At 47.6% G+C, this 19,668-nt stretch overlaps 1 protein-coding gene across 1 annotated transcript in view; it reads left to right on the forward strand.

Moving 5' to 3' along the window:
• Window positions 1-19,668, forward strand: part of MYH16 (myosin heavy chain 16) — a 72,949-nt gene that overhangs the window by 24,115 nt on the left and 29,166 nt on the right. Inside the window, exons 15-23 of the mRNA XM_084818322.1 lie at window positions 704-765; window positions 1,794-1,881; window positions 3,536-3,653; window positions 4,768-4,888; window positions 5,967-6,103; window positions 11,373-11,454; window positions 14,415-14,588; window positions 16,832-17,059; window positions 18,003-18,107. Of these exons, the coding sequence (XP_084674448.1) occupies window positions 704-765; window positions 1,794-1,881; window positions 3,536-3,653; window positions 4,768-4,888; window positions 5,967-6,103; window positions 11,373-11,454; window positions 14,415-14,588; window positions 16,832-17,059; window positions 18,003-18,107 (1,115 nt within the window). The remainder of the gene's footprint in view (window positions 1-703; window positions 766-1,793; window positions 1,882-3,535; window positions 3,654-4,767; window positions 4,889-5,966; window positions 6,104-11,372; window positions 11,455-14,414; window positions 14,589-16,831; window positions 17,060-18,002; window positions 18,108-19,668) is intronic.

The raw sequence follows: 19,668 nt of genomic DNA on the forward strand, positions 1-19,668 counted from the left end.
GCAACTTAAATGTCTATGAGTGGGTGTTGGTTTTTTCCCTGCAAGCCACATGACCCAAATCCACTGGAAAAATCAACTTACATCAATTCTGCTACTATTAAAATGGTTGTATTAGAGATGAACTACATGTTACTTTGAAGATGTAGCCAGCAGCGATGTCTCTTTTTACTCAGTATAGGAGGTGGGGGGCCTCCCATGCCTGCAGTTTTTCATGGCCAAAAAGTGATCCAGCGCAACAAATGGATCAGCTTTTTGGAAATGTATAGACTGTAGCAGGAAGCAAAGGCCCTCTAACGTCCATGCTCCCTGCTCTCCACACTGTGGTCTGGAGCTGGACCGGGTCTCCTACACTTACTTTTGAGTAAAAAAAGAAGACAACCCAAAGCTGCTAGCTACACCTTTAAAGCAGGGATGGGGAATCTGTTTCCATCCTGATGTTGCTGGACTACATCTCCCATCACCCCCAGCCTGCATGACTGGTGGTCAGGGTGATGGGTTTTGTAGGCCAACAACATCTGAAGGGTCTCGGGTTCCTCATCCCAGCTTTAAAGCGACAGGTAGTTTGACCCTTTATCAACCCACAGTTGCTAAACAATCAGGGATGTGACAAAAAGTAGCCGTGCGTGCGTGTGTGTGTGAGAGAGAGAGAGAGAACTGATTTATGCAAACCTTTGAATCACCTGCATTTCATTACTGTCTTCAGCTTCAGGAACTAAGAAGCAGAAAAGAGGATCCTCCTTTATGACCGTCTCCAACTTCTATAGGGTAAGGTAACCTCCAGCTCTGACCACGGCCACAGCACACCACAGCATAAGGACATAAGAAGAGCCCTGCTGGATCAAACCAAGGGTCCATCTAGTCCAGCGTTCTGTTCACATAGTTGCCAGCCAGCAGTCGACCGGGAACCTATAAGCAGGGCACGAGTGCAACAGCACTCTCCCACCCATGTTCCCCAGCAACTGGTGTACATAGGCCCACTGCCTCTGATACTGGAGGTAGCACAGAGGCATCAGGACTAGTAGCCATGGATAGCCTTCTCCAGGAATTTGTCTAGCCCCCTTTTAAAGCCATCCAAATTGGTGGCCATCCCTACGTTTTGTGGAAGTGAATTCCACAGTTTATGTGCTGTGGAGAGAAGCCCTTCCTTTTCTCTGTCCTGAATCTCCCACCAATCAGCTTCATGGGATGACCCCAGGTTCTAGTATGATGAGAGAGGTGACAACACATGGACTCTTATCTCCAAAACAACAAAAGGCCACTTTCCTTCCAAGGAAAGGACTTCTGTGCGGGAAATAAATCTGTGTGTAGATCATCCCACAGCCAGTTACTTATTGCTACCCAGTGCATGTGAACACAGTGACACAGTTCAGACATTGCAACAACCCACGGTTTGTTAACCATGGGTTGATGAGAAGACGAGCGAGGGCAAGTGCGCATGCTGGTTCCTGCATGGATGCCTGCTCCCGCTGCAGTAAATACCATGATGTCCGAACCCCAAACCCTGGGGTGTTGGGGAATGAACAACCCAGAGTTTGAACTCTGGATGGTATTTGTTCAAAGCGGGCCTTGTTTCCTGTGTTTCTGAAGAGACAGTGATGGTTTCTACCCTAAAAGGAGCATCCTGTTGTGTGGGGGAATTCCTGCACTGACTCAGGCTGACTCAGCACGCTCCACAGGCTGTTCCTGAAAGCAGAGCAGCCTGTATATGTATTTCACAAGTCAGGCCATGCATATTGTTCAACACCCTTCCCTGGTCCTATTCATTTCTCCTCCTCCCTCTGTCCCCATTTCAGGAGCAGCTGAACAAGCTGATGGCCACCTTGCACAGCACCTCCCCGCATTTTGTGCGCTGCATCGTTCCCAATGAGTTCAAGCAGTCCGGTACGTGGGTTGGCTTTTGACTGCAGAGTGTGAGAATTGTTCTACATCTCTTAAAAGGTGACAGTGTGGTGTAGTGGTTAGAGTGGGGGACAGGGGAGACCCGGATTCCAGTCTCCACTCTGCCATGAAGCTCACTAGGTGACTTTGAGCCAGTCTCAGCCCAACCTACCTCACAGAGATGTTGTGAGGATAAAAAGGAGAGGAGGAGGATCATGTACGCTGTCTTGGGCTCCTTGGAGGAAAGGCAGTATAGAAAAGTAACAAAATAAATAAATGCAAGGTGACGTCAACACTTCATATAGGAAATCTTAGCTGTAGGGCTGTGTGAGCAGTGAGTGTTTGTGGAGGGTTCGGCGTTAGGGGCATCTGGAGGAGAACACACAAGTGAATGAACTGGAACTGAGCACTAACAGGTTCGTAGACCAAACGTATGGGGGAGTAGAAAGACACACTTTTCATGTTAGAAGATGTTGTAAAACCATCACATGGGTTCCAGTAGAGATGAATTCCTGCTCTGTAGAATACTTAGCATGACGGTGAATCTGGCTGCCCTTTCACGTGCTGGTTTGGCTTCCAGTACTATGAATTGCCTGGCCTCTGGGAACGCAGCCATCACATAGGGACAGAAAATGGCCATCATGCGCTTGACTTCCAGGGAATCTGAAAGAAGCCCCATGTGGTCGAAAGGATGGAGAGAGTCTTCCTGTTGGGGGAACCGGCAGTACAGTTAGCTAATTTTACACTCTGGACCCAGCCCACCCCCCACTTCAGATGGTCATGTGTATTACTTCACTTACTTCAAAATTGCACTTGGGATCTCCCCTGCCCGTTCTGTTGAGTGCCCCAAAGTCCTGCCCTGGCAGTAGCGACTGGGGGAGCTCCGCCTAATTCTATGATAGCAAGGAGCTGTGTTCGTATCAGGTCTTGGCCACGCTCTGAGACAGGGCACAGCTGAGGCGGCAGTTTTGGTGCAAGCAGAGAAAGATCAAAAGAGTGAGAGGCAGATGATAGGCAGATGTCAAGCTGGGCAGGCAGGGGGAAAGACAGGTTCCAGAGCAGGTAGGCAAGGACGAAAAGTGCCAGGCATGGTCAAAGATAGGCTGGTGGCCAGGTTCTAGATCAAGGGGGCAGGGCAGTCTGTGTGACTACTCAGTGAGAAGAGTTGCACAAAGACAGAGTGGGACTGAGAAGCGGACATGGTGTCTGAGGTCCGTTCCTTGTACCTGGGATCCAAAGAAGCTCCCATCGGTATGTGAGCAGGATCCATAGAATGGGTGTATTGACGCTGGAAGGCACTAAGACAGAAGGAAACCAGTCAATAACAGGAAAAGAAACTGGAGCCAAGACAAAAGTTCACAAGAACTGGAACTAGGGGCTGCCCAGATAGGGAGCTATAGGAAGCTGTTATTGCAGCACAGGCCCGAGAGACTTGGAGAGGTTTCTAGACCTACGGTCAGCCTCTCTCCTTCTGGGTTCCATGCTTGGTTACAAGGTAGCATCCGGGTTAATACAGCCCTGGTCGGGTCGATCTCTGTGAGCCGACCAAGATCAGGCAATAGTCCTGTGGTTGTTGGGTGTTTCCCCCCCCCCCCGCCTGTTTTTGCTGTTGCAGTCGCGGTGTGGCAATGCTGACTTTTGTTCTCTGGCTATGTAGGAGTGGTTGATGCCCACTTGATCCTTCACCAGCTGGCCTGTAACGGTGTACTAGAAGGCATCCGTATTTGCAGGAAAGGTTTCCCCAACAGACTACAGTATCCTGAGTTCAAACAAAGGTGAATGTTTGCTTGTTTTAACATTTCATCCATTCCTTAAAGCAGAGGTGTCTGGGGGTCAAATTCAGCTCTCTAGAGGTCCAGATCCAGCCCTCTGGGATTCCCCAGAGGGCCCCTTTCTCCTGATCACTGATTGTTTGGTGGTTTCCTAGGTGGAATAGGGGAAGGGAGTGAGGCTGGATTCGGCCCCTGGGCCTGAAGTTCCATATCACTGATATAAATAAATAAATGTGTGTCCTGTGGGGTTGTGGAGAGGTCGTCTTGTCCAGCTCGGTTTAAAGCACCCAGTGGGACTAAAACCAGCAAGGTACGCACAGGCAGGGACCGGGTAAGTCAGGTTGGGTCAAGTCCAGTCAAGTTAAGTCCGGTCAAGGCGAGGTGAGGCAAGGCCAGTCGGGTTTAAGGGTGCTGAATAGCCAGGCAAGTTAGACCGGGCAGGGTTTTCCAGGACCTTGGCTAGCTCCCAGTTAGCTGAGATTCAAGCAAGGAGAACTGTTGACTCAGCAACAGTCAAAGGCTTTCTGAAGCCTTATAAAGGCCAGCAGCTCAAGCTCTGCAGTCAACTCCACCCCTTCAGAGAAGGAGTTTGTTTCTGAAAGGGCTACTGCCTGATTTGTAGCCGCTGGCTCCTACGCGGTAGGGGTGATGAAGGCAGTAATGGGGGAGTGTCTTCTGCACCAGAGGAGTCAGGTAGAGGCACGTCCTCTGGTCTGGGAGGCCCTGGCCTAGTGGGGACTGGATTAATGGAGGGAGTCTCCTCTGCCTCTGAGTCTTCTTCGAGCCAGAGGACAGGTCAAGGCTGGGGAACATGAAAGAGGTTACGTATCCATCTAAAGGATATCTGAGCACTTAGCTAGCTAGGATGTATTTATTTATTTCAAAAAACATCTATACTGCTTTTCATTTAAAAATCATAATCCCAAAGCAGTTTATCATAGCTGATAGTTAATGTACAGATGTTTCTCCTCAGCGTGGAGAAAAGGGCTTTGCTAGGTAAAGCTGAAACAGGGGTGAAATTTTCCCCTCTCTGCTTAGCTGTTCTGCAGCCTGCCATCCTAGTGGTCATTGGCTGTTAAACGCTTCTCAATGTTTGTTTGTGTCTCCTTCATGTCAGGTACCAAGTGCTGAACCCAAATGTCATGCCTCAGGGATTTGTGGATAATAAGAAGGCCTCAGAACTGTTGCTTGCATCTCTTGACTTGGGAGAGAATGAGTACAAAATTGGACATACTAAGGTACTGTAATGGGTTTCCGATCAGATTTCTGGGAGCAGGGTTATCAGGGTGGGTAGGAAGAACCAGCAATTGTCAAGCTCACCAAAATGCTCCAAAATGCAGTTTCAAGCTCATTTTGCCTCGCTCCCGTTTTTGTTTTTGCTCTGGTTTTCAGCTCATTTGAACAGGGAAAGTACCTGTTTCAAATGGGGAAAATGTGCATTTCTCTGCATATTTTTCAAAAGTGTGCACTTTTCCGCCCTTGACTAAAGCATACAAATGTGCATACAAAAAACATGCGTTTCTCAAAAGCAATCGCGATTTTCAAGAATTTGCCAATGTTCTACGCTTATACTTGGGATTGCGAAGATGACACTTCTGGATGATTTGCAAACATAAGCGAAATTGCTGTACATCTCTAAGTATGGGTTGCCCTGTAGTAATATACAGCCAGCACCTCAGATTTGACAGAAGAGAGTTGATGAGGGAGGAATTTATGCCATTCGCATTTTAATGTGAACCTGGTAATTTACACAACCAATACATGGACTGAAACAGAATTTTGTGATGCAGTTCTCCAGTCAAAATATGCACACAAAAATGTGTGTGTTAATTAAAGTAACGTACAAAAATGTGTTATATTCAGGAACAATTGCTGGCCAAAAAGGTGTATATTAGAGTGGGAAAATGTGTATTGTATATATTAGGTGCATACTGCATATATTATGAGAAATATGCACAACATTTCAACCCTCAAAACAGTCCAGCGAGGACTGAACGTGCTCAGTAGCAGGAGAGTGATGAATGACTGATGGAAGGGGAAAAATAAAAAAAAACTGGGAGGGACAGGGAATGGACTATTGTGGAAGACGACATGGCTGGCTGACTGGAACCCTGAACAGGAGCACACTGCAACATTTTGTTGCAGATCCTAGTTGTCATGACTAGTGGCCACCAATAGATCTTTCTGCCACAATTTGCCTACAAGAGGGTCCCCTTGAACTTGGAGAACTGCATGCATGGCAGAGTTTAGAGACTGGCTGTGAGAACATTAACCCTGCCTGTGGACTGACAGACACTTGGATCCTTGTTTTCTAAGGTGTTTTTCCGTGCTGGAATCTTAGCCAAGCTGGAGGACATGCGAGATGAACGTTTGGCCAAGATCATGACCATGCTGCAGTGCCGTAGCCGTGGCTTCCTGATGAGGATCGAGTTTAAAAAGATGCTGGAGAGAAGGTATTGATTCCCCCACAGCCCACGCTCCTTCGATTACAGGAAGTGATAGTTCCACTCTGCTCTGCGCCAGTCAGACCTCACCTCGAATACTATGCCCAGTTCTGCACACCACAGTTTAAGAAGGATTCAGATAAATTGGGACGAGTTCAGAGAAGGGCAATGATGGTGATCAGGGGACTAGAAACTAAGTCCTACAAGGAAAGATTGAAGGAACTGGGTATGTTCAGCCTTGAGAGGAGAAGGCCGAGGTGGGATATGATACCACTTTTCAAGTACCTAAAGGATTGTCAGACAGAACAGGGCAGCAGTCTGTTCTCTGTAGGACATGAAATGACGGGCTTAGCTTAGAGGTTCAGCTGAACATCAGGAAAAGCTTCCTAACAGTCAGACAACAGAACCAACTGCCTAGGGTGGTGGCGGACTCTCCGTTGCTGGAGGTATTCAAGCAGAGACTGGACAGCCATCTGTCAGGGATGCTTTAAACTGGATTCCTGCACTGAGCAGGGGGCTGTCCTAAATGGCCCCCTTCCAACTCTATGATTCTTTAAAAAAGGAAGAAACTTGTGGGGCTGGCGGAGCCCAGTGTGATGGCTAAGAAAGGAAGCTGCAAGGCAGGAAACCTCACAGTCCAAATCTTACTTCACCCCTCCTGCATCAGCAGCAGGGGGACAATTTTGTAAACATTGGAAACCGCCTGATACAGAATTGGATTGTTGCCCCGTCTAGTCCGGTATTGTCCAGTCTGACTGGCACTGGAGACGCCAGGGCCGCTGCCAATCACAATAGACAATACTGGAACAGATGGAGAAGCAGTCTAGGCAGGGATAAGACAACGTATGTTTGGATGTTGGATGATGTCATGCCTTGAGGCAAAAAGCCACCAGGTTCTTCAGTCCCCAGCATCTCCTGTTAAAAAGAAGCAAAGTAACAGGACTGGCCAAGAGCCAGTCAGAGAAAGGGATTATTGGCAGAGATCAGGGCTGTCCGTCAAACCTCTTTCAGCCCAAGGTCCAAGTTCCATTTCAGAACTCTCAGGGGCTGGATTTAAGAGGTGGGCGGGGCCGAAGGCAAAAGGGGCAGGACAAAATTACCTGTCAGGAATGAATCTGAGCTTATGGAGATGTCTGGCAGCTCAGATTCGGGATCAGAATGGAAACAGCAAGAACAGAGGAGAGGCAACTTCCCTAGTGAGGCCAGATACGGCAAGACTTTCTTCCCAAGACCTTGACACACAGATGGCCCAGCCTGAACGGCTCCCCTGTTCCTCCACCATGAGAACTCAAGTTTCAGAGGAGGAGGAGGGCAAAGGGCTTGACTTCAGGGATGCTAGGGCCCGTCACAGAACGAGGTGGGAAAAGTTAGGGGCAGGGCTCAGATCTCTGCAGGGCTGGCTGGCCACTCATGGAAGCCAACGTAGGAGGGAGCCACCCGGAGGGAGCGGCATCCCTGCAAAGCTAGTCTGGCCAAGAAGTTCATGCCCAGACTGCTGGCAACTTCTCTAATGTCCACTTTGTCTCCTCTATTGATATTCATAGATGTGTGGATTAGCTGGCTGGATGCAGTCTGAGAGCTCCCTAGAATCTGCATTTGTAAAGGAGCTTGTTGTTGTTCAGTCGTTCAGTCGTGTCCGACTCTTCGTGACCCCATGGACCATAGCACGCCAGGCCATCCTGTCCTGCACTGTCTCCCGGAGTGTGCTCAAGTTCATATTCATTGCATCGGTGATGCTATCTAGCCATCTCATCCTCTGCCGTCCCCTTCTCCTTTTGCCTTCAGTCTTTCCCAGCATCAGGGTCTTTTCCAGAGAGTTTTCTCTTCGCATTAGGTGGCCAAAATATTTGAGCTTCAGCTTCAGTATCTGTCCTTCCAATGAGCAACCAGGGTTGATTTCCTTTAGTATGGACTGATTGGACCTGCTTGCAGTCCAGGGGACTCGTAAGAGTCTTCTCCAGCACCACAGTTCGAAAGGATCAATTCTTCGGCGCTCAGCCTTCCTTATAGTCCAGCTCTCACAGCCATACGTTACTACTGGGAAAACCATAGCTTTGATTAGACGGACCTTTGTCAGCAAGGTGATGTCTCTGCTTCTTACTATGCTGTCTAGGTTGGCCATAGCTTTCCTCCCAAGGAGCAAGCGTCTTTTAATTTCATGGCTACAGTCACCGTCTGCGGTGATCTTGGAGCCCAAGAAAGTAAAATCTGTCACTGCTTCCATTTCTTCCCCTTCCATATGCCAGGAAGTAATGGGGCCAGATGCCATGATCTTAGTTTTTTTAATGTTGAGTTTCAAACCAGCTTTTGCACTCTCCTCTTTCACCCTCAACAAGAGGCTCTTGAGATCCTCTTCACTTTCTGCCATTAGGGTGGTATTGTCTGCATATTGGAGGTTGTTGATAATTCTCCCAGCAATCTTAATTCCGACCTCTGATTCATCCAACCCGGCATTTCTCATGATGTACTCTGCATATAAGTTAAATAAGCAGGGTGACAATATGCAGCCTTGTCATATTTCCCAATTTTGAACCAATCGGTTGTTCCATGTCTGGTTCTTACTGTTGCTTCTTGACCCTTGACCCAATTTGCCACAGTTTGTTGTGATCTACACAATCAAAGGCTTTAGCGTAGTCAATGAAGCAGAAATAGACGTTTTTCTGGAATTCTCTTGCTTTCTCCATGATCCAGCGAATGCTGGCGATTTGATCTCTAGTTCCTCTGCCTCTTCGAAACCCAGCTTGTACTTCCGGTAGTTCTCGGTTCGCATACTGCTGAAGCCTAGCTTGTAGGATTTTGAGCATAACCTTGCTGGCATGTGAAATGAGCGCAATTGTGCGGTAGTTTGAACACTCTTTGGCGTTGCCCTTCTTTGGAATTGGAATGTAAACTGACCTTTTCCAGTCTTGCGGCCATTGTTGAGTGTTCCAAATTTGTTGGCATATTGAATGCAGCACTTTAACAGCATAAACTTTTAGGATTTTAAATAGCTCAGCTGGAATACTGTCATCTCCACTAGCTTTGTTGTTAGTAATGCTTCCTAAGGCCCACTTGACTTCACTTTCTAGGATGTCCGGCTCAAGTTCAGTGACCGCACTATCATGGCTATCAGGGACATTCAGATCTTTCCTGTATAGTTCTTCTGTGTATTCTTTCCACCTCTTCTTAATCTCATCTGCTTCTGTTAGGTCCCTGCCTTCTTTGTCCTTTATCATGCCAGTCTTTGCACAAAACGTTCCCTTGAGATCTCCGATTTTCTTGAAGAGATCTCTAGTCTTTCCCATTCTGTTGTTTTCCTCGATTTCTTTGCATTGTTCATTTAAGAAGGCCTTCTTGTCTCTCCTTGCTATTCTCTGGAACTCTGCATTCAGTTGGATATATCTTCCCCTTTCTCCCTTGCTTTTCGCTTCCCTTCTTTCCTCAGCTACTTGTAAAGCCTCATCAGACAGCCACTTGGCTTTCTTGCATTTCTTTTTCTTTGGGATGGATTGAGTTGCTGCCTCCTGAACAATGTTATGGACCTCCATCCATAGTTCCTCAGGCACTCTGTCTATCAGGTCTAATCCCTGAAATCTATTCCTCACCTCCACTGTATATTCATAAGGGATATGATTTAGGTCATACCTGAATGGTTTAGTGGTTTTCCCTACGTTCTTCAATTTCAGCCGAAATTTTGCAACAAGAAGCTCATGATCTGAGCTACAGTCAGCTCCAGGTCTTGTTTTTACTGACTGTATAGAGCTTCTCCATCTTTGGCTGCAAAGGACATAATCTATCTGATTTCGATATTGACCATCTGGTGATGTCCATGTGTAGAGTCGTCTCTTGTGCTGTTGGAAAAGAGTGTTTGCTATGATCAGCGTGTTCTCTTGGCAAAACTCGATTAGCCTTTGTCCTGCTTCATTTTGTACACCAAGGCCATGCTTGCCTGTTATCCCGGTGATTTCTTGACTTCCTACTTTAGTATTCCAATCCCCTATGATGAAGAGGACATCTTTTTTTGGTGTTAGTTCTAGAAGGTGTTGTAGGTCTTCATAGAACCGATCAACCTCAGCTTCTTCGGCATCAGTGGTTGGGGCATAGACTTGAATGACTGTGATGTTGAATGGTTTGCCTTGGATTCGTACTGAGATCATTCTATCGTTTTTAAGATTGTACCCCAGTACTGCTTTTCCCACCCTTTTACTGACTATGAGTGCTACTCCATTTCTTCTAAGGGATTCTTGCCCACAATAGTAGATATGATGGTCACCTGAATTAAATTCGCCCATGCCTGTCCATTTTAGTTCACTGATTCCCAAGATGTCGATGTTCAATCTTGCCATCTCATGTTTGACCACCTCCAACTTACCTTGATTCATTGATCTGACATTCCAGGTGCCTAAACAATATTGTTCTTTACAGCATCGGACTTTCTTTTCACCACCGGACACATCCACAGCTGAGTGTCCTTTTGGCTTTGGCCCAGCCGCTTCACTCTTTCTGGCGCTACTTGGAAATACCCTCTGCTCTTCCCCAGTAGTGTATTGGACACCTTCCGACCTGAGGGGCTCATCTTCCGGCGTCATATCTTTTAGCCTTGTGATACGTTCCATGGGGTTTTCTTGGCAGGAATACTGGAGTGGGTTGCCATTTCCTTCTCCAGTGGACCACATTTTGTCAGAACTCTCCGCCATGACCTGTCCGTCTTGGGTGGCCCTGCACGGCATAGCTTATGGCTTCACTGAGTTACGCAAGCCCCTTCGCCACAACAAGGCAGTGATCCATGAAGGGGGTAAAGGAGCTAGTCATTGACTAATAAAGTAATGTGGCCTGAAGCCTTGTTTCCTGGAGTGTGTTGATTGCAAAGGGGGAGGACGAAGGAACGTGACAATACCAAAAGTACTGGCATATTGTAGCTTGAAGCTCTTCCTGCCAGTAGCTAAGCCTTCAGAGAGGCATTCATCCTTTTAGAATGGGGGAAATTCTGCACAAACACGTGGAAACCACCTGGTGATTAGGGGAAAGGGGATGGAGCCAGGGCAAGGGGTGTGGCCATCTGGGGAGCCACAGAGTGCTGGATTTAGCCCTCAGGCTGTGCAACTCTGGGGTACATAGCCCAGTGGTCATCTGATGGTGTAAAGTTGAGCTTGGCATGCTTCTTTGGTTTCCATCCCACGGACTCTCCGTTAGTGTGAAGTAACAGCATTGTTCCGTGTTTCAGCTCTCTTCTGCCCTTCCTAGGAACACATCTGCTGTTTGCTTCTGGCCCAGCTCCCTGTTTTTCTTTCCATCACAGGCTGGGCTTAATGCTTATCCAGAGAAATGTCCGCAAGTTCTTGCAGATGCGGTTCTGGGGCTGGTGGAAGCTGTACAACAAGGTGAGGTGATGGTGGCAGGAGCTCGGCTCAGAACACGTTGCTATCGGTGGGTGTGGGATCCTTGGATTTTGAAGATAAAGTGGGGGGAGAAGTTCTCCAGCCTGTTTATTCAGCGATAAGGAGTCCCATTGTGGATTTCAGTTAATCATTAACAAGGCCAAAGGAAGGAGCCATTTCCCATGAAAAGGGATGTCCCGATAGGAAGCCGGCACTGCAGTTGGAATCCAAATGCAAATTTGGGGGGCTGGATGTCGCCTCCAGGCCTTCTTTGCGGCCTCTAACAGCATCCCTGCTGCTGAAATCTGGTGCTGTGGCAGCCAGTCCCCCCCCCCCCAGCAATTTGTCATGAAAACAAGGGGGGATGAGGAGCATGTACCTTGTTTTAAAGCAAAATTGCACTCTGGGATGGCTTTGTGGTAGTAGTGGCAGCAGGAACAGGTGCAGCCCCAGTGGCTTCTGGGGTCTCCAGAGCCCTAGAAGTTGGCCATCCCTGATAGATAGATAGATGGATGGATGGATGGATGGATGAACGAACGAACTTACATGCCATTTTTCAGCAGATGGTCCCCAAAGTGGAGTACAAGAACATAATTCAAATCCAATGTTAAAAGTCCCATAATGGCTTGGAGACAGAGATCCCATGAGTAGCACTCTGCTCGCAGCTGTAGTTCCCAGTCTTTTTTTGCAGGGTGGGCACATTTGGAACTTGGGGAGAGTCTCGTGGGCATGCTCACAAAATGGCTGCCACAGGGACACCTTGCCCACTCATGAACTGGCTGCCATGGTGGGCATGGCTGGTCACAAAATACTCTTTTCCCAGAAGGCAAGCTGATGAGACTAAAAGAAAAGTAACTTCCTCAAGAGCCTGAGTGCAAGACCGCTACAAAACCACTCTTTTTGATCCTGAATAAAGATGGTGCTGGAGGGCGGCCCTTCGCTTTGCGGCATGCCAGCCAGTTTAAAAAACAAGCAGGATTTCTCATTTTAAAAAATCTTAAGGAATATAATAAAAATCGTGAGGGGCAGGGAGCTTGGCAGGCACCGAGAGAGGAGTCTGCGGGCACATTGGTGCTCATGGCCCCATGTTGGAAATCTCAGGTCGTGGGATGGTTGGAACAGGCAGAAAGGCAGGTAATTTTTGCTGATCTTTCCCATGTGCCCCCCAAATCCGCTCCAGACGTTTGGGGAACCCTCCGGAACAGCGTGGGAGGCGGCACAGAGGGCTGCAGGGGGAATTGGCAAAAATATGTCCCCCTTCTGCCGGCAGGCGCTTCCACTGGATTGGCCACCCTTCTGCGAGCGGAAGGATCCCATCCATTTGTGGAAGAACAATTCTGGATCTAAACCATAAACTCAACCAAACAGTAGCAGAGACAATGTCATCAAGAGTCAAATAAATAAACAACGTTGCCGGTGTGTGGGTATAGCTATTCCAAGCTGAAAGGGCAGTCTTCACTAACCTCTTTGGGGAGGGAAAAGAGATGAGTCAATCCATGAAAAACGCGAGGAAATATAATGAATAGTCAATTAACTAACATGCTTTGATGTAAACCTTGCTCAGGGGCACAAAAATTAAAACTGTTGAGTTAATCTCATAAGGCAGCACTGCTCAGTAACTCAAAAATGGAATCCATGTTTCCCGAGGAAGGTTTCCATCAAAACACATTGGGCAATTGACTATTTTTAAAAAATTCTCTATGTTTTCACCACCATTTTTAAGGCTTCCTTCTTCTCTCTCTCTCTTTTTTGATATTTCCTATTTGGTGCTGCCTGCACTGGCAAACCACCCCGCTACAGTCTGCCACGAAAACGCCAGCGCAAGCGGCGTCCCTCTAGGAGTCAGCAATGACTCGGTGCTTGCACAGGAGGAACCTTTCCTTTTTCCTTTCTTTTCCTTCCTCTCTTGTTGATTTTTGTAGCCTGCTGCATCTCATAGATTTGGGATGCAGAAAGGCATATTAAATCCATGGAGGCTAACGGTATGAACACAGCCTTTCTAACTACCCTGTGCCTTGCCACAAAAGCATTTTCCCATTTGGAAGATGCTCACTCTCAGGCTTTGGTGAGTCTTCAGGAGAGAGGTGCCCCATAGATGAGGGCCAGCACCCAAGAAGTCTTCTCAGTATATGCTTGAAGTGCTAATGGTGGACAAATGGAAAACGTAGGGTGGCATTCTCAGTCAGTCCTAGACGTTTGGATGGAACATAGGGTGCACGTGGTTTCTTAAGAACAGAAGAGTCCTGCTGGATCAGACCAGGGGTCCATCTAGTCCGGCATTCTGTTCACACGGTGGCCAACCGGCTGCCCAGGGGAAACCCACAAGCAGGACAGGAGTGCAGCAGCACCCTCCCGCCCATGTTCCCCAGCAGCTGGTGAACATACATAGGCATGCTGCGTCTGATCCTGGAAGTAGCATGCAGCCATCAGGACTAGTAGCCATCAATAGCTTTCTCCTCCAGGAATTTGTCCAATCCCCTTTTAAAGCCATCCAAATTGGTAGCCATTTCTACATCTTGTGACAGCAAATTCCATAGCTCACCTATGTGCTGTAGGAAAAAGTCCTTTGATCTGTCCTGAAGTTTCCACCGTTCAGCTTCATGGGATGATCCCACTGGGTTCTGGTTTTATGAGAGAGGGAGAAAAATGTCCCCCTCTCCACTTCCTCCATACCATCCATAATTTTGTTTACCTGCATCACGTCCCAGCCTTACTCTCCTTTCTCCTTGGCTCCTTCTCCAGATCTTTCTGGTGTGTGCATTCTCAGGTATCTTGGTTAGACCCAAGCCATTCAGGGCTCTCTAGTTCTTACAGCCACCTCTTTTAGGGAATTCCAGCCTCCCGCCCTGTGCTTAACCCAGCAATGACTTGGGACCAGCTTAGCCGCATTCTCAGTGGGGGGTGATTAAAGGGGAACGTCCCATCCAGTTCTTCATTTTGCGCTTTGGGCTCCCTGCCCGCAGGTGAAGCCTCTACTGAACGTAGCCCGGCAAGAGGAGGAGATGAAAGAGAAGGAGGAGGAGCTAAGGAACGCCATGGCAAAGACACAAGAATTGATGGATCGCATCAAAGAGCTGGAAGAAAAGACGGCCACCCTTAGCCAAGAGAAGAATGACTTGACCATCCAGCTGCAGGCTGTGAGTCACCAAAGTGCAGTCTTGGGTGCTTCCTTGGCTGTCATGCCGGACTGTTGTGCCTGCATGTGTTTGAGCTCTGCGCACACACGGACATGGTGATTGGGTCCGGCCCCAGGGGGGTCCGCTCTGCAAGGAGTCAGTTGGAGGGGCCAGGGGCAAATAGCTCGGTCTCGGGCAGGCAGGGTTCAGCTTCCAAGAACGGCAGTGAATGGAGCCAGAGGCAGATAGCATGGTCCAAAGCGTGCAAGAGATCAGATCCCAAGAGATCTGCGACTACGAGTTCAAAGGGTCAGAGAGAGGAGACATAATCCAGTATGGGCAGGTGGCCAGGATTCCAGAAGGCAAGGTTGGCTCTAGAGCAGCTGCTGGACTGCTCAGACTGAGGCAGCCCTTCTAGCCAGGCCCCAATTAGCTTCCCAGATCACCTGGTCCAGCCAGGCTGAGGAGCTGCAGTACCTCTCTCTGCCCATTAGCACCATGGCGCTGTAGAGCAGCAAAGTCAGGCCAATAGCTCCCTCTGCTGCGTGAGAGCTGCCCCAGAGGGGCGGAGAGTGAGGCGCCTGAATCCTACTGCCAGGTTCCCTAGGCTGAGTCCGTTGGCACCTTGTAGATTGACTGCAGACGCAGTGTGTGTGTGTGTACCTCTTGTACATGGAACAGCCAGTCCACATGTATGATAGTCAGATGTGAAGATCTACACATGGGTCTCATGCTGTGGTGTAGCTAGGGTGGGGCCACCATCAGGGCCCCTACTGCGGGATGTAACCTAGGCAGGCCTGCAAAATGGTCCAAGTTCATGTAGTGCATTGACAGTTGTTAAAGTAAACATTCTGTGACGTCATTATTGTTCTGGTAGTGGGCTCTCCCACACTGGAGAAATTCAAGATGAAGCTGGACAGCCAGCTATCAGGGATGCTTTGACTTGGATTCCTGCGTTGAGCAGGGGGTTGGACTCGACGGTCTTATAGGCCCCTTCCAACCCTACTCTTCTATGATTCTATGATTCTTGTGCTCATAGGTTTAATGAGGGCCACAGGGCAAGCAGAGTGGAACTGTGGCTGTTTCCCATTGACCTGATTTATTTATTTATTTATTTATTTATTTAATTTCTTAATCGCCCATCTGGCCAGTCACCCGGCCACTCTGGGTGATGTACATCAATACAAACAGTTTTAAAACAATAAAATTTTACATTAAAACATAATATTTCTAAAAATACCCTAACCTGATGCCTGCGTCCTAACACAGTAAAGCACGTTCTGCCATAAACTGCCCAGAGAGCTTCAGCTATGGACAGTATAGATTTCTATCACATAAGAAACTGGTGGGATATCTTTTAATAGCAGAACAAGTGCTTATTGCTAGATATTAGAAAGATCTACAAGGAATTTCAGTAGCTAAGTGGTATAACAAGGTATGTGAAGTACAAAAATAGAAAAATTGACTCAAAGGTTACGCATAGCAAAAGGACAAAAGAAAATAGATACTTTTGCTGCCGAGAGGTGGGCTTTTATTGCATATATGAATAAAGATAGTACTACACATTCAGTCCCCAAAGCCTTTACTAATATTAGCTTTATGTAAGGCATAAACCTCATTTAAATATAATGTTCATATTTATTTTAGTACTTTTAATACCCCCCTAAGACTCCTACTTATTTTTCATGAGTATGTATTGTAATAAGATTCCATATGTTGTTTGAATTATTGTGGTTTTTTTTTTCCTTTTTTCTTTCTTTCCTCTTTTTTCTTCTTGTCTTTTCCCTCCTTTTTTTTTCTTGTTCATTAGTCTTACTTTATATGATGATTTTGTTGATTATTCATGGCGTTTTATGTATATTGTTAAAACTAAATAAAGAACTTTTAAAAAAGAAAAAGACATTTAAAAAAAGAAATGTAGTTAATAAATAAATAACAGAAAATAGAGTGCTTCTGGTGGTGGTAGGGAGAACCTGAGTGAACCTGAGCTCTCCAGGTTTACCCATCCATACTAACCATTTCTGCTGCTCCTTCACCATCTCAGATTTACCACCCTGAAGGTGCCTCTGTACTCTTCGTTGTGGTAGGGCCGGCCCTGTCCACAGCCCAAGCTTACGGGGCAGTGCTCTTGCCAACTGGCGCACTATGGCTCTTGACGGGACGTGTGTCGTTGCTCTAGAACGAGTTTGCTTTCAGAGCAAGAGCACCAGGGTGTCTGTGGCTCCCAGGAGGGTTCATCCGTGTGTCTCCGTCAACTCTTTCAGGAACAAGAGAACCTGATGGATGCCGAGGAGCGCCTCACCCAAATGATGAAGGCCAAGATGGACCTGGAGAGCCAGATCTCCGACATGAAAGAGCGTCTGGAGGAGGAAGAAGGCGCCGCCGCATCTCTGAGCTCCAGCAAGCGCAAGCTGGAGGGGGAGCTCAGCGATCTCAAGAGAGACCTCGAGGGTCTGGAAACCACCCTCGCCAAGACAGAGAAAGAGAAGCAGGTCTGCTTTTTAAATTTCTTTGTATATGGTGCTGATTGTAGGCTGGAAAGCCCCCTGCAAATGCATCCTTTTGGACTGGCTGCAAGGGTAGTCATGGCTGGGCACCTGCCAAGGGCCCACACCCCAGAAGGGGCCTATTGACACCAGGCCCCTGGACCCGTTTGTCCTCTTCACCATTGCAACCTGCTTGTTTGCCTGCGACTTGCTCTGGCCCAGACAGCGGTGGTGGTGAGAAGGATCTTTCCCTCACTTGACCTGCAAAGTGTCTTGGAACTCTGTCTTGGGGGGCAGGGGCGGGGGCAGGAGGAGGGAAACAGCTGTGGCGATGGATTCTTCAGGTGCTTCTCCCCAGAAATCATCTCCTGCTGCCCTTTGCACATCTTCTCTTTGCTGCTGGATGTGTAGTTCTGCTGTAAGCATGGCTTGCCTGTCACGCTACTGTGGCAGCCTCCGCCAACCAGATGCCCTTGTGATGTGTCAAACGGCAATTCCCATAATTCCCAGCCAGCATGGCCAAGTCAGTCCGCCACATCTGGAGGACACCAGCTTGGGGAAGGCTGATCAGTGGACCTGGGGCCAAGGAACTACTACCATATGTGGTTGGGGCACAGATAGTCTGACTAAGTGGGCCCAGTGCAAATGGTCTGGATGGATTAGACCTAGTGCAGAATACTTGAGCTTCCATCTTGTGTGACTTGTGAGAAGGTGATGAGTTCTTTCTCTGGTCAGGTCCCTGTCTTTGGGTAGAATCCAACGCAAGTCCTACTTAGAGTAAACCCAGTGAAATGAATCAGACTGAAGTTAGTTATGACTAACTTGTCCTTTTCATTTCAGTGGGTCTACTCTAAGTAGGATTTATGTTGGATTTAACCCTTTGATTCCACTAGGCTGAACAAACTGGGTCATGTTTTTGTCCATATTAATTTGCCTTTCTTCTCTCCAGGCTCTGGATCACAGAGTGCGAACTCTGACTAGCGACCTCCAGGCACGAGACGACACTGTTGCCAAACTGCAGAAGGAGAAGAGGGCTCTGGAAGAGCTACACCAGGTAGGAAAGGGCAGCTCCATTCTTTTTTTGTTTGTTTCCACAACACAAATCATGATTAGAAGCTGTTAGAGGTTTGTTTATTTATTATTTATGTATTAGCCTTTTCTTTAACCTTGCTTTTTGGCCTGGGAGGCCCCCAAGGGCATGGCTTACAATACGCTAAAACAATATATGATAACATGCAGTTAATATAACAGAGAGCTGAAAAACTAAAGATGAGTAATATTCATAGCAGCAGGGGGGGAAATCCAAATAAATCAGTAGAAATGCCTGATGAAACATTCTTTTTTAAAAAAAATCCCCCCACAATTTGCCTAAAGACCAAAGGAGAGAGTACCAACCGGGCCTTTCCAAATAGGCATAAGAACATAAGAAGAGCCCTGCTAGGTCAGACCAAGAATCCATCCAGCATTCTGTTCACACAGTGGCCAACTATCTCTCGACTGGGAACCCGCAAGAAGGGCACAAATGCAACAGCACCCTCCCGCCCATGTTCCCCAGCAACTGGTGTACATAGACATACTGCCTCTGATACCAGAGGTAGCATATAACCATCAGGACTGGTAGCCATTGATAGACTTATCCTCCAGGAATTTGTCTAACTGTAACAAATTCAGAGTTTTAGTGCCACCACTGAGAGGGCCCTGTCTTGCCTCCCAGCTAATTGAACCTCCAGTGGCAAAGGCAAATGGAGCAAAGCTTTTGATTATGAATGCAGTGGGTAAGCAGGGTGGGAGAAGAAGATGGTCCTTCAAATAGCCTGGCCCCAAACTGTTTCAGTTGCATTTATGTATTGATTTTTTTTTTTTTTAAGTTCTATACTGCTCCTTCAGCAGCAAAGGTGATCCAAGGGTGGTGTACATTGGGGTATTGAACCTGTTTCATCCTGGGGCCAAATTCCATTTCGGAGAAGCTTCTGGGGGCTACATACCAGTGGTGGGCTGGGCCCAAATGCTAAAAATGCCAGCGTTATCTAGCTTAAAGCTCTTGCTGGCAATAGCAGAGGCATATCAGCCTTCTAGAATGTGGATGAAACTGCACAAAAGGTTGGGAAACTACCAAATAGTTTGTGGTTGGGGAAAGGGGATGGGGCGAAGGAAAGGGGGTGGGATTTGGCTCCCTGACCTGAGATTCCCCACCTCTGGTGTAAAGCCAGGGGGAGGCGAGGCTTGTTCTCATAATGCTAAATGGTTTTGTGTTGCATGTGAACCAGCCCTGTGGGTAAGGGGACAGGCTGGGTGAGAGACTGCCAACCCTACTTAACCAGATTCCATTATATCCATTGTTTGCCTGGATTCTTTTGATCTTACTCAGGCAAAAATCTCAGGCACAATCCAAAGCTGAGGCTTTCTATAATTTAGGGAGCAATCCAAGGCATGTTTAGACAGAAATCAGTCCTACAACTCCCAGCATTCCCCAGGCAGCATGGCTGGCTGGGGCATGCTGGGAGTTGTAGGACTTTTTTCTGTCTAAACATGCATAGGACTGCACGCTTAAAACTGAGGGGACGTTCCTAAAAGAAAGTCATGCTTTAGGTTAGCTGGCATCCTGCTTTTTTGCT

Source organism: Heloderma suspectum, chromosome 12 (assembly GCF_057233095.1).
Source record: "Heloderma suspectum isolate Gila_16-S chromosome 12, 16-S_ref, whole genome shotgun sequence".
Classification (NCBI taxonomy): domain Eukaryota; kingdom Metazoa; phylum Chordata; class Lepidosauria; order Squamata; family Helodermatidae; genus Heloderma; species Heloderma suspectum.